Raw genomic sequence first — 14072 nt, 5'->3', positions numbered from 1 at the left:
TACATTTTGGTACTTTATTTATTGGCATAAGCTTCAGCTGGTATTGCTTGTCGTCATCAATAAACAGATATGACCAGTGTTTCGGTGAACTAGCCCATCAATTCTGCCACAGTGATATCACCTATAAACATAACTGTGATACGGAACATGTCATAAATAAACTTAGCTCACAAGATTAAACATTTAGGATATAGGTTGTGAGATGTTGGAAACCAACCAGAAAAACCTGGCTTTAACCAGCAAAACGGAATGTTTATTATACTAAACAGGAAAATCTAAAACATGGGCTGCTCCCTACACGGCAATGTTTTTCACCTAACAACTCCCCAAAAACGTGCTTTTGTGCCAGTCACTCAAACCAGGCTAACATCTCATGATGCTACTGTTCAATCGTTTCTTTGAGATCTGTGTCATTTTGGAATAGGACCCACTAGCAACAAAACCCATATGAACTGAGCCAACATTGAAAGTAACCCCGAGTGACATAAGTTGAATCTACATAAAGTTCTTCATACATGAGTTGTCATGCAGTCAATATTCTGTTCTGACCTTGTGTGCAAAGTCAAATGGCATGGACAAATCAATACGAAAATAGATATGTTCTTTCAGCAATGGAACCAAAAGCGCAAATACGGACAGCATGGGAAATGAGCATGAGAATCATACAGTACAGTTGAAGTCATTTTTCCAACTGATCTCTTCACAGACAACCCCCCCCCCCCCTCCTAGAAATCTATTCTGTTGCAGACATGTTACATAGTGAAGTGCCTAAAATACTAGTGACATTTGCTGCCTCCTACTGGTCTTTAAGTGCACATGCATACATAAAGGCACAACTGCCCATTACACTTGTATTTGTTGGGAGTAAAATTGACAGTGGAGAAAATAAATGTTTGCTCACAGGTGGACTTAACACACCTGTACCTGATGTGCTATTGTAATAGGAGTGAGCCCTACTCATTAACGGTTTAACGAAATCCCTATCGTGAGAATAAATTGTAAAGAAATCACAGAAATCCCAATAAGTTCGGGAGTAGTGTGAACAAAGTGGCATGGCACCAGTAAATCAAAATCCCAACAAAAGCTATGGAGAGAGCCAGGAGAAAGAAAAGGAGCTCTTACACTTCACAGTATGTATTTTGTAAAGTAGCACCTCGATTTTGTAACGCATCAGGAACAGAGCAGTCCTAGTGCAGGAAAGTTGGGATCGGGGTGGTAGGTGTCACCCATAGCATGGTCCAGCTTTGGCCACTCATACCAAAGTAGTCAGCTTGTCTATTAGGTCATCGATGGTATAGACTATGAGCTTGATGTCCTCCTTTTCTGCCATGCGGTGCTGGCCATGCTTGCGCAAGATGACGTCAACGTCGTTACTCAGCACACGCTCGGCTAGCTGCATTGAGATGTGCCAGGGCACATCCTGGTCCTTCATTCCATGGATGAGCCTCACCGGGCAGGTCACTGGAATGGGGCTCTGCAGGACGCAGTGCTGCTCTGCCTCCTTCAGGAACTCTGTGGTGAATGTGATGGAGCCCTCCTCGTTGTGTTTGGTAGGAACCACCCACTGCCCCTTCTCTTCAATCTCCTTCCTCACCTAGAATGACAGACAGGTGGCATTTAGACAAAATGCTTGAATTAGATTTGAGGTGGAGACATTATCTAAGATGGCAACCATTTAAAAAAGTTCTCAGGAAAGATGTTTTAATTATAATGCCATCTGAATTTTGTTCTTGCAATTTCAAGACTAACTGCATGCATTTCAGAATTAAGGATATTTTGTTATGATCCATTTAACCATTTAATCAAGTGTCAGTCATGAGGGGAAAAGTGGTCTGTAGAGCCTTAAGGTTTTTGACAACTTAAGATGGCTGACTGAATGCTGACTCACCTCAATAGGAAGTGTATTGAAGACAGTTACAAAGTGGTCAGCTGCTGTAGCGATACCAACCATGGCCGCAGTTCTTTCTGGACGAGCTATGGCTGCCAGGCACATCAGCCAGCCGCCCATACTGGAGCCAACCAGAATCTGCAACACCAGAATAATTATCTAGATCAGAAATGACCCTCTAATGATAGCATGGATATCCCTAGTGTAAATGATGCATGCATGGAGGAACCAAAGGCTTCTGCAGGACAAGTAAAGGTATAATAACCCAATATCCTCCACATGGCCATCAGGGCTAGGTTTATTACTAACTCAGTGGTCAATTCACACTGCAATCTGTAACAGTTTTACATAAACTACCATCCCACTATTATACATGAGTCTGTGCAGGTCTATTTCAGGTAATAATACTTTGTATTACACTGGCTGACTACAATTCATCTCATCATAGAAACAGAGAGGAGCGCCTTACTTGTGGCCCCTCCACAAGCTCGTCCAATACATATAGAACATCCCTCTTCCAAGTGCCGACAGTGCCGCCTACCATTTCACCTTCAGATGACCCACAGCCTGTATAGTCAAACCTGGGAAAGACCACATAGACTACACCGTCATGATATGAGCAGCCTATAACTCAATGAGAGCAATGCAGACAAAAAAAACAACATTGGCAACAAGTCCTGACCAATTCAAGGAGTCCTGACCAATTCAAGGAATGACATGCATACATGCATGATTGTAGAGAGAGATCAGACAGCTCTATTTCTCATGCGTGAAAATGCTATGGCTAATTTACCTTAGGTAAGAGTGGCCTAGTGATTGGCAGAACTCCTCAAGGGCTTCTGCTTTCTTCCCCCCCATGTTCGAGGCAAACCCTGGCAAGAAGACTACACCTGGGCTCTTCCCCTTCACTTTTCTATAAGCCAGCTTCGGCAGGTCAGGGCGTGTTGCATACTGCACTGTAGACGACTTGTGTCTCACTCCTGGAAAACAGAACCATTACAACGTTTTGCATACGTTTCCCCCCAAACCATTGGGTCAATCTTGAAATACATGACTTCACTCAATGACACAGCTAGCCATGCCGGTGTGACTTGGAGATGGTGGTGCTTTTACAATGGTTTTGTTTGTGGTTCCAATTTGTATGCGTCTTGTCAAGTGTTGTAGTCCAGTCTGAGATCAGAGGGTCTCGGATGCATTTCTACTCGTCCAATGAGGACTCGCCATTTCTGAAAAGACTTGCCCACGCCCAAACGATTGAGATTTATAAAACGTGGCGCGAGCCATATACACATGCATGTTTCCCGCTATAAATCAGACCTGATGTAAAACATTTACATTTAAGTCATTTAGCAGACGCTCTTATCCAGAGCGACTTACAAGTTGGTGCATTCACCTTATGATGTCCAGTGGAACAACCACTTTACAATAGTGCATCTAACTCTAAGGGGGGGGGGGGGGGGTTAGAAGGATTACTTTATCCTATCCTAGGTATTCCTTAAAGAGGTGGGGTTTCAGGTGTCTCCGGAAGGTGGTGATTGATTCCGCTGACCTGGCGTCGTGGGGGACGCCTGTGCGCATGAACAAGCCTTCTAACTCCACCTGAAAAACACCCATCATTCACCTTTTATGGTGACAATAACACCCTTCTTTGCTTTATACTATGGAAGTATTGGAATTAGGCCAAGACAGTATCTAAAGGAAATAGCAATGGCGAACTTGATCAAATATCTTTGGAGGTGTGGCAGAATGTTCTCTTTTGCAGGGGCATTTGCTGTATCTGACTATTTCTGAAACACAATTACTAATTGCTTTGGACCTGTAAACAGATGATTTGCATTTACTTTTTCCCGAACCTAAACATGCTGCTGTGTCCTCGAATTCTGAAACATTGACCGCGGACAGCAGAGCAAATGAACTGCAGCGGTAGCCTACACACTTCAATGCAAAAGATCCACTGTATGTTCACCTGTCTAATTCTACTGTTGGCCTGTGTTATAAACCATGCTCCCTTTCGGATGCATAAAACAAAAACAAATTATAATAGCTTATCTAATAGGCCCAATTAAATGAGATGCGCATGGTAATCTGTTGTATGGCTACTTTGTGAATATGAACTCATCATGGCCATATGAGGAAATCAGTCAATTGAAATAAATTCATTTAGGCCCTGATCTATGGATTTCACATGACTAGGAATACAGATATGCATCTGATGGTCACAGATACCTTAAAAAAATGGACTCACAATGGGCCTCAGGATCTCGTCAAGCTATTCCTGTTCATTCAAATTGCCATCGATAAAATGCAATTGTGTTTGTTGTCCATTGCTTATGCCTGCCCATTCCATAGCCCCACCGCCACCATTGGGCACTCTGCTGATGTCAACGTTGTGAACAAACCGCTCGCCCCCACACAACGCCATACACATGGTCGTACTGCCAAATTCTCTAAAATTCCATTGAGGTGGCTTATGGTAGAGAAATTAACACTACATTCTCTGGCAACAGCTCTGGTGGGCTTTCCTGCAGTCAGCATGCCAATTCCATGTTCCCTTTTATGGTCCCCAGCATAATGGGTCACCTGTGGAATGATCATGCTGTTTAATCAGCTTCTTGATATGCCACACCTGTCAGGTGGATGGATTATCTTGGCAAAGGGGAAAAGCTCACAAACAGGAATGTAAACAAATTTGTAAAACATTTTTAGAGAAATAAGCATTTTGTGCGCATGGAACATTTATGGGATCATTTCTGCTCATGAAACATGGGACCAACACTTTACATGTTGCATTTATATTTTTGTTCAGTGTATTTCACAAGTATAACACCATGACCCAGAAAAGGTGAGGAATTTATTCTGCAATGATCATGGAAAATAAAAAAAAATTGAAATGTGACCATTTCTAATTATTTTAGAATCCAAAGAAAATATAGGCCTAGATTTTCGCTCTTCTCTAACATTTAGCTACCTGTTATTATTTTTTATGATTAAGCGTGTCATCATACTGTATATTCCCATTTGCCCAAGTCTACTTTTGCATTCTTGAAATGCAATACCTCAACCACCTGAAACTGTGCGTACGAATGGTCTAAAGATTGCGGGAGGATAAGCACATTCTTACGTCAAGATTTTCATAAATGCCAACCTCTGCATGATAACTGGCACACGCATGTTTTGGGGCACATTTTGTGGTTATGTAAGGTTTCTAAATGAGACCCCAGTGGAGTAAAACAAATGATCAGAATGAATTATCAGCCCCTGTTCAGTCAGCGCATAAAAAAGTGCTTTGCCAAACCAGAGATCCACACTCATTTCATGACATGTTTATCTTATAGCCTATTAAAACCTGGGCTTTCTACTTTACTTGTAACATTACTGTCCTTTACTTTTGTAGAAACATATCCTCAAACCTTGTCACGCTCTTCAGAATTTCCTTGCTCCCCTAGAAGACCGGGGGAAATTGTAAGTTTATCATGGTCTGTATCTATCATTTACAGACCATGGTTAGTGATAATTTGAAGGGTGACTATTTGCCCTCAGAATACATTTTTCCACCATTCTGAATGGCTATAGAATCCATATGTTCCCCCCGGTCTCGGTCCGTTTCACTTTAGGTGGTCTCTAACAACACTGGTCTTCTCACACCTTTGACTAATCATGGTCTGTTCTGACTAGCTAGCTAATGGTGCTTTCAAAACAACAACTCGGAAACTCGGAGTAAAAATGTGTATTTATTTTTGCGTAGAGCCTCCTATTGGTCAATTCTGATATTTTCCAAGTGGGAAACTCGGGAGCTCATTTTCCTACAAAGAGTTTCCGAGTGATGAGTCGTCTTGAAGGTGTCATAATACTGACAACTGATGAATAGCTGCTGGCGAATTAGCTGCAGGCTTGCAATAGCTAGGTAGCTACTTGTAACTAACTACTTGTAACTAACTAGCTAGCTGCAGGGTGGTATGCAGCTGGCTGGTGAAACTACGGCAGCGAGCAAAAGAAACACCTCTACCATTAGTTTTATTGCCGAATGTACAATCACTGGAGAACTGTTGGATCGCCGTTGAAGACCGTCCTATCAAAAGGGACCTGAAGAACTGTAATATTCCATGTTACTCTGAAACTTGGCTAAACAAGGACACGGATAATATTCTAGCTGGTGTTTCATCGGCAGGACAGAACGGCAGCGCTGGGAAAGCTCAAGGGAGAAAGTGTGCGTCTTAACAGCTGGTGCACGATCTCTAATATTAAGGAAGTCTCGAGGTTCTGCTTGCCTGAGTTAGAATACCTCATGATAACCTGTAGACCATACTATTTATCAAGAGAGTTTATCTATATTTTTCATAGCTGTCCATTTATCACCACAAACCGAGGCTGGCACTAAGACCGCACTTAATGAGCTGTATAGGGCTATAAGCGAACAAGAAAACGCTCATCCAGAGGCTGCGATCCTAGTGGCCGGTGATTGTAAGGCAGCACGTCACCTGTGCAACTAGAGGAAAAATATTTTTAATCAACACTCTAGACCACCTTTACACCCCCCCCTCCTCCCCCACACACAAAGCTCTCCCTCGCCCTCCATTTGGCAAATCTGACCAAATCTGAAGCGCTCAATACGGAAGTGGTCCGATGAAGCCGTTGCTAAGCTTCTTTCGCTAGCAGAGACGTTGGGTTGTCACGATACCATTTTTACGATACTCCGAGGTATCGTGGCAAGGAAGCAAAACATGAAGTGGACAACATTTCTTGAGGAAAACAGTCCTAATGTTGGAAACAAGCAGCCTTATGTGTCACCCAGAATCACGTTTATTTTCCAATAACACAATATATTTACATACGATAGGTTTTTAAAGGACCAAAGAGTAAAGTCTGCTTTGTGTTTTCCTTTTTTCCATGGAAAATCAGGTATCCCAGTATTGTGACAACCTTAGCAGAGACTGGAATATGTTCTGGGACTCATCCAATGGCATTGAGGATTATATCACATCATTCACTGGCTTCATTAATAAGAGCGTTTGTCGACATCCCAAAGTGGCCGTACGTACATATTAGAGGTCGACCGATTTAAAAACAATCAATCTTAACATAATCACTAGTTAACTACACATGGTTCATGATATTACTAGTTTATCTAGCGTGTCCTGCGTTGCATATAATCGATGCGGTGACTGTTAATTTCTCATTGAATCACAGCCTACTTCGACAAACGGGTGATGATTTAACAAGCGCATTTGCGAAAAAAAGCACTGTCGTTGCACCAATGTACCTAACTATAAACATCAATGCCTTTCTTTAAAATCAATACACGAGTATATATATTTTTTAACCTGCATATTTAGTTAATATTGCCTGCTAACATGAATTTCTTATAACTAGGCAAATTGTGTCACTTCTCTTGCGTTCCGTGCAAGCAGTCAGGGTATATGCAGCAGTTTGGGCCGCCTGGCTCATTGCGAACTGTGTGAAGTCCATTTATTCCTAACAAAGGCCGTAATTAATTTGCCAGAATTGCACATAATTATGACATAACATTGAAGGTTGTACAATGTAACAGCAATATTTAGACTTAGGGATGTCATCCATTAGATAAAATACGGAATCGCTCCGTATTTCACTGAAAGAATAAAAAATTTATTCTTAATTCTTTCGAAATTATAGTTTCCGGATTCGACCATTTTAATTACCAAAGGCTCGTATTTCTGTGTGTTATTATGTTATAATTAAGTCTATGATTTGATAGAGCAGTCTGACTGAGCGATGGTAGGCACCAGCAGGCTCGTAAGCATTCATTCAAACAGCATTTTCGTGCGTTTTGCCAGCAGCTCTTCGCAATGCTTCAAGCATTGCGCTGTTAATGATTTCAAGCCTATCAACTCCCGAGATTAGGCTGGTGTAACCGATGTGAAATGGCTAGCTAGTTAGCGGGGTGCGCGCTAATAGCGTTTCAAACGTCACTCGCTCCGAGACTTGGAGTAGCTGTTCCCCTTGCTCTGCATGGGTAACGCTGCTTCGAGGGTGGCTGTTGTCGATGTGTTCCTGGTTCGAGCCCAGGTAGGAGCGAGGGACGGAAGCTATACTATTACACTGGCAATACTAAAGTGCCTATAAGAACATCCAATAGTCAAAGGTATATGAAATACAAATCGTATAGAGATAAATAGTCCTATAATTCCTATAACTACTACAACCTAAAACTTCTTACCTGGGAATATTGAAGACTCATGTTAAAAGGAACCACCTTTCACCAGCTTTCAGATGTTCTCATGTTCTGAGCAAGGAACTTAAACGTTAGCTTTTTTACATGGCACATATTGCACTTTTACCTTCAACACTTTGTTTTTGCATTATTTAAACCAAATTGAACATGTTTCATTATTTATTTGAGGCTAAATTGATTTTATTGATGTATTATATTAAGTTAAAATAAGTGTTCATTCAGTATTGTTGTAATTATTACAAAAAAAATAAGACAAAAAAAAAAGAAATCGGGCGATTAATCGGTATCGGCTATTTTTGGTCCTCCAATAATCGGTATTGGCGTTGAAAAATCATAATCGGTCGACCTCTAGTACATATCCCACCCAAAAGCCATGGATTACAGGCAACATCCGCACTGAGCTAAAGGCTGGAGCTGCCGCGTTCAAGAAGCGGGACACAAACCCGGACGCTTACAAGAATTACCGCTACGCGCCAACGAACCATCAAACAGGCAAAGCGTCATTACGGCACTAAGATGGAAATCCTACTACACCGGCTCTGATGCTCGTCGGATGTGGCAGGGCTTGCAAACTATCATGAATTATAAAGGGAAACCCAGCCGCGGGCTGCCCAGTGACACAAGCCTACTGGACAAGCTAAATGCCTTCTATGTTCGCGTCTAGGCTAGCAACACTGAACCATGCATGAGAGCACCAGCTGTTCCGGACGACTGTGTGATGTTGTTCTCCGTAGCCGATGAGAGTAAGCCCTTTAAACAGGTCAACATTCACAAGGCCGGATTACCAGGATGCGTACTCCGAGCATGCACTGACTAGCGTCTTCACTGACATTTTCAACCTCTGCCTGACCCAGTCTGTAATAGCTACATGTTTCAAGCAGACTACCATAGTCGCTGTGTCGAAGAAAGCCAAGGTAACCTGTCTAAATGACTATCGCCCCATAGCGCTCACATCTGTAGCCATGAAATGCCTTGAATGGCTGGTCATGGCTCACAACACCACAATCATCCCAGACACCCTGGCCCCACTCCAACATGCATACCACCCCAACAGATGAAAATCTCAATTGTACTCCACACTGCCCTTTCCCACATGGACAAAAGCAACATCTACGTGAGAATAGTGACTAGAGCTCAGCGTTCAACACCATAATGCCCTCCAAGCTCATCACTAAGCTAAGGATCCTGGGACTGAACACTTCTCTTTGAAACTGGATCCTGGACTTCCTGGCGGGACACCCCCAGGAGGTGAGGCTAGGAAACACATCCGCCACGTTGATCCTCAACACGGGGGCCCCTCAGGGTTGCATGCTTAGTCCCTCCTGTACTCCCTGCTTACCCACCACTGCGTGGCCAACACGACTTCAACACCATCATTAAGTTTGCAGACGACACAACGGTGGTAGGCCTGTTCACCGACAACGACGAGACAGCCTGTAGGGAGGAGGTCAGACCTGGCAGTGTGGTCAACCTCTCCCTCAATGTGATCAAGACAAAGGAGATGATCGTGGACTAAATGAAAAGAATAGCCGAGCACGCCCCTATTCACATCGACAGGGCTGTAGTGGAGCATGTTGAGAGCTTCAAGTTCCTTGGTGTCCACATCAACAAACTATCATAATTCAAACACACCAAACCAGTCGTGAAGAGGGCACGACAACACTTATTCCCCCACAGGAGACTGAAAAGATTTGGCATGTGTCCTCAGATCCTCAAAAACTTCTACAGCTCCACCATTGAGAGCATCCCAACTGGTTGCATCATCGCCTGGTATGGCAACTGCTTGGCATCCAACCGCAAGGCACTACAGGAGGGTACATCACTGGGGCCAAGCTTCCTGCCATCCAGGACCTCTATACCAGGCAGTGTCAGAGGAAGTCCCTAAAAATTGTTAAACGCTCCAGCCACCCTAGTAATAGACTGTTCTCTCTGCTACCTCACGACAAGCGGTACCAGAGCGCCAAGTCTAGGTCCAAAACGCTCCTTAACAGCTTCTACCGCCAAGCCATAAGACTGCTGAACAGTTAATCAAATGGCTACCCGGGACTACTTACATTGACAACAAAAAAATGACGCTGCTGCTACACACTTTATTATCTATGCAACTTTACCCCTACCTACATGTACATATTACCTCAATTTACCTCGACTAACCTGTAGCCCCGCACATTGACTCAGTACCAGTGCCCCCTGTATATAGCCTCGTTAATGTTATTTTATTGTGTTGCTTCAGTTTATTTAGTAAATATTTTCTTAACTCTTATTTTTCTTAAAACTGCATTGTTGGTTAAGGGCTTGTAAGTAAGCATTTCACAGTAAGGTTGTATTCGGTGCATGTGACAAATAAAATTTGATTTGATTTTTGACATCAGCTCAGACAGATCCAGCTCAGAGGCCCAGCTCATGAGCTCCATCAGAAGCAGATATTAACTTAGATTGAACAATTAATGTGTTTATGAAAATGTTAGTGCATCAAATAGCATTGATTCGTTCTCTAATCAAACCGAATAGTTTAACTAAAACGTACTGTTCCTGTATCATATCTCATCTAGATATGTGTCGAATCATCTTGAAAGGGCACGATGCACATCCCTACTAGATTCCTTTCCTCACTCATTTTCCTTTCCTAGCTTCCTTTCCTCTGCTGGCCGTGGTTAATTCCTACCACATACAGTACCAGTCAAAAGTTTGAACACCTACTCATGCAAGGGGTTTTCATTAGTGTTACTATTTTCTACATTGTAGAATAATAGTGAAGACATCAAAACTATGAAATAGCACATATGGAATCTTGTAGTAACCAAAGTGTTAAATCAAAATAAATGTTATATTTGAGATTCTTCAAAGTAGCCACCCTTTGCCTAGATGACAGCTTTGCACACTCTTGGCATACTCTCAACCAACTTCATGAGGTCAGTCACCTGGAATGCATTTCAATTAACAGGTGGGCCTTGTTAAAAGTTAAATTCTACAAATGATTTCCTTCTCAATGCATTTGAGCCAATCAGTTGTGTTGTGACAAGACAGGGCTGGTATACAGAAGATAGCCCAAATAAATGCTTCAGAGTTCAAGTAACAGACACATCTCAACGTCAACTATTCAGACGAGACAGCATGAATCAGGTCTTCATGATTGAATTGCTGCAAAGAAACCACTACTAAAGGACAGCAATAAGGAGACTTGCTTGGGCCAAGAAACACAAGTAACGGACATTAGCCAGGGGAAATCTGTCCTTTGGGCTGATGTGTCCAAATTCGATTTTTGGTTCCAACTGGTGTGTCTTTGTGAGACGCAGAGTACATGAACAGATGATCTCTGCATGTGTAGTTCCCACCGTGAAGCATGGTGGAGGTGGTGTGATGGTGCTTTGCTGGTGACACTGTCAGTGATTTATTTAGAATTCAAGGCACACTTAACCAGCATGTCTACCACAGCATTCTGCAGCGATACGCCATCCCATCTGGTTTGGCCTTATCATTTGTTTTCAACAGGACAATGACCCAACACCTCCAGGCTGTGTAAGGGCTATTTGACCAAGAAGGAGAGTGATGGAGTGCTGCATCAGATGATCTGGCCTACACAATCACCCGACCTCCACCCAATTGAGATGGTTTGGGATGAGTTGGACCGCAGAGTGAAGGAAAAGCAGCCAACAAGTGCTCAGCATATGTGGGAACTCCTTCAAGAATGTTGGAAAAGCATTCCAGGCGAAGCTGGTTGAGAGAATGGCGAGTGTGCAAAGCTCTCAAGGCAACTGCTACTTTGAAGAATCTAAAAAATAATATATTTTGATTTGTTTACCACTTTTTGATTTGTTTACCACTTTTTTGGTTACTACATGATTCCATGTGTTATTTCATAGTTTTGATGTCTTCACTATTATTCTACAATGTAGAAAATAGTAAAAATAAAGTAAAACCCTTGAATGACTAGGTGTCCAAACTTTTGACTGGTACTGTATGCGTGAACTCCTTTTCTTTCCTAGATTCCTTTCCTCACTCCCTTTCCACATTTCCTAGCTCCCTTTTATTCGTTTCCCCTCTCTTTTCCTCCATTACACCTTGCCTAGCTCCCTTTCTACTGGATGTTGTTAATCATTGGGAAGGAGGTAAGGAAAGGAAGCTAGGACAGCAGGATAAGGGAGCTAGGTAATGAGGAAAGGAATCTAGAAAAATGATGCTAGGAAAGGAGATAAGGATTGATGGGGAAGGAGGAGAGGAAATTGAGGTAGGGAAGGAAGATAGCTAACCGACTTGGTTTTTGAAGCAGTGACTTCGTAAAAACATAAATTATTTTGAAAATCTGTCTAGTTAGCTTGTCAGTAACAACTCAAAGTTTTTCGTTATGCATTTAGCTAGAGTAAGCTAAAGTTAGCTAACTAGATTGCTAGCCTCTAAAGTTAGCTAGCTTTAGCAGAGATATTAGAAAAGGAATCTCTGCTTTAGGTAGCTAAGTTAGCTGTTACTTTGTTCACTGTACTTTGGTTGTAAAGTTAGCGACACCTGCCACCTGTATAAGTTGTTTATGAATGACTGGAATAATTATACGTTTAATAGTTGCGACATTAATCAAACTTGTATAGTAGCTAGCTACTCACCGGAAAACGTAACAGATTTTCTTTGGACATGTAACGTTAATTGGAAAATCCTGCTGAAATGCCTTGCTAGTGTAGACGCCATTCTGTACTTGGACGGGGGGTGAGGCAGAGGACAAGACTCCGACCTTATCTAGTGTATTTGAATGACACCGACTGAATAGTTAGCTAGCCTTACAGTTCGACTCCTGCCACACCCTACACTGGAGGGAAAATGTGGGTTTGTGTGATCTAGCTAGCTAGCTGCTTCTTCTTGTTCATTGGTATCATGGAGTTTGCACATTTTGTTTGTGCATGCCGCCATCTACTGCGCGGGAGTGTGTGGTCGAGCACGTTATATTTTGTGAAACAAAAATAAAATGGAAGGGGGAATGGAAAAATGTGCACCACCAACTAACCCTACACCGATAGATCACTTTCAAAAAAATTAAATCATAAAAATAAACACCACCCCATTCCACTACTTTGGCCCTAACTGATCCTACACCAGGCAGACAGCCTGGGTGGACAGAAGTCTTTCGTTCAACACACCTTGTAACTCTTCTGCAGTAAAACCTCATTACACCCAAGTACTTCTCTGCAGCTGCCACCGCAACATATGATTTCTGTGATTTACGTTCCATTTATGCGGTACAGTTGATAACCATGGCAATGAATGCTAAGAAGCTAAGCAGAAATTCGTATCACTCTGTATTGGCTTAGGTCTACTACTCACCCTTGACCCATAATCCCCTACTCTCTTCACTGCCTCGCAGCATATGACACCTGTTCTACTCTGACCCTGGCAACCTCAACCTGTCTCTCTTGCACGAGCACTTCTGATCCCCAGCAACATGGGCACCCCCAGAATTGGCACATAGTTTTCTCCTCTGATACTACACATTCCTTTATCCCATGCCCTCCTGCACACTTCTCACATCTCAGAATCTCCCTCCTACACACTGCTGCAACATGACCATAAGCTTGGCATCTGAAACACCTTAGTGGGTTCAGCACAAAAGTTCTCATGGGATAACTGACAAATCCTAACAAGTCCGCATCGAGCTACCTTAACCGATTTAACAGTTCCCAAATTATTTTCTACCCATCCTGAGACTACATATGGGTCAGCCAAAAGGCAGGGATCCATGGTTATCCTTTGCATGACCATCGGGGTGAGGCTCATACTCAGAGGTCTTCACCACACCTGCCACCACAGGTAATTCATCTTCATGCTCGTCAGGTTAAATTTTTGAGCCATCAAAGACAGCAGGGTACGGTTTGTACTTGGTGCAATTCTTCCTGAACACACATCTTCCCTCTGCACTCGGCTCTTCTTCTTGCTCGCTGTCCAAAACCACATCTATCCAATCACCACACTCATGCATGCCTTCATCTG

The 14072-nt window shown here is 42.7% G+C and overlaps 1 protein-coding gene across 1 annotated transcript; it reads right to left on the bottom strand.

The window, feature by feature from the left end:
* LOC111950765 (abhydrolase domain containing 10, depalmitoylase a) lies at positions 1-12947 on the bottom strand. The gene is made up of 5 exons (XM_023968635.1): positions 12698-12947; positions 2682-2868; positions 2358-2469; positions 1889-2026; positions 1-1594 (listed from the first exon to the last, which is right to left on the bottom strand). The coding sequence occupies exons 1-5, from the start codon at positions 12777-12779 to the stop codon at positions 1253-1255; spliced, it is 861 nt and encodes a 286-aa protein (XP_023824403.1). The 5' UTR covers positions 12780-12947; the 3' UTR covers positions 1-1252.
* Positions 12948-14072: the final 1125 nt, after the last annotated feature.

The sequence above is a fragment of the Salvelinus sp. IW2-2015 genome, linkage group LG23, assembly GCF_002910315.2.
Source record: "Salvelinus sp. IW2-2015 linkage group LG23, ASM291031v2, whole genome shotgun sequence".
Classification (NCBI taxonomy): domain Eukaryota; kingdom Metazoa; phylum Chordata; class Actinopteri; order Salmoniformes; family Salmonidae; genus Salvelinus; species Salvelinus sp. IW2-2015.
This window is presented reverse-complemented; position numbering and strand designations above follow the sequence as displayed.

Excerpts from the sequence above, each read along its gene's own strand:
- LOC111950765 (XM_023968635.1), bottom strand. The coding sequence starts at position 12,779 with ATGGCGTCTACACTAGCAAGGCATTTCAGCAGGATTTTCCAATTAACG. Across the intron at positions 2,027-2,357 it reads AGCTTGTGGAGGGGCCACAA|ATTCTGGTTGGCTCCAGTAT; the intron begins GTAAGGCGCTCC and ends CTGGTGTTGCAG. Across the intron at positions 1,595-1,888 it reads TCAATACACTTCCTATTGAG|GTGAGGAAGGAGATTGAAGA; the intron begins GTGAGTCAGCAT and ends CTGTCATTCTAG.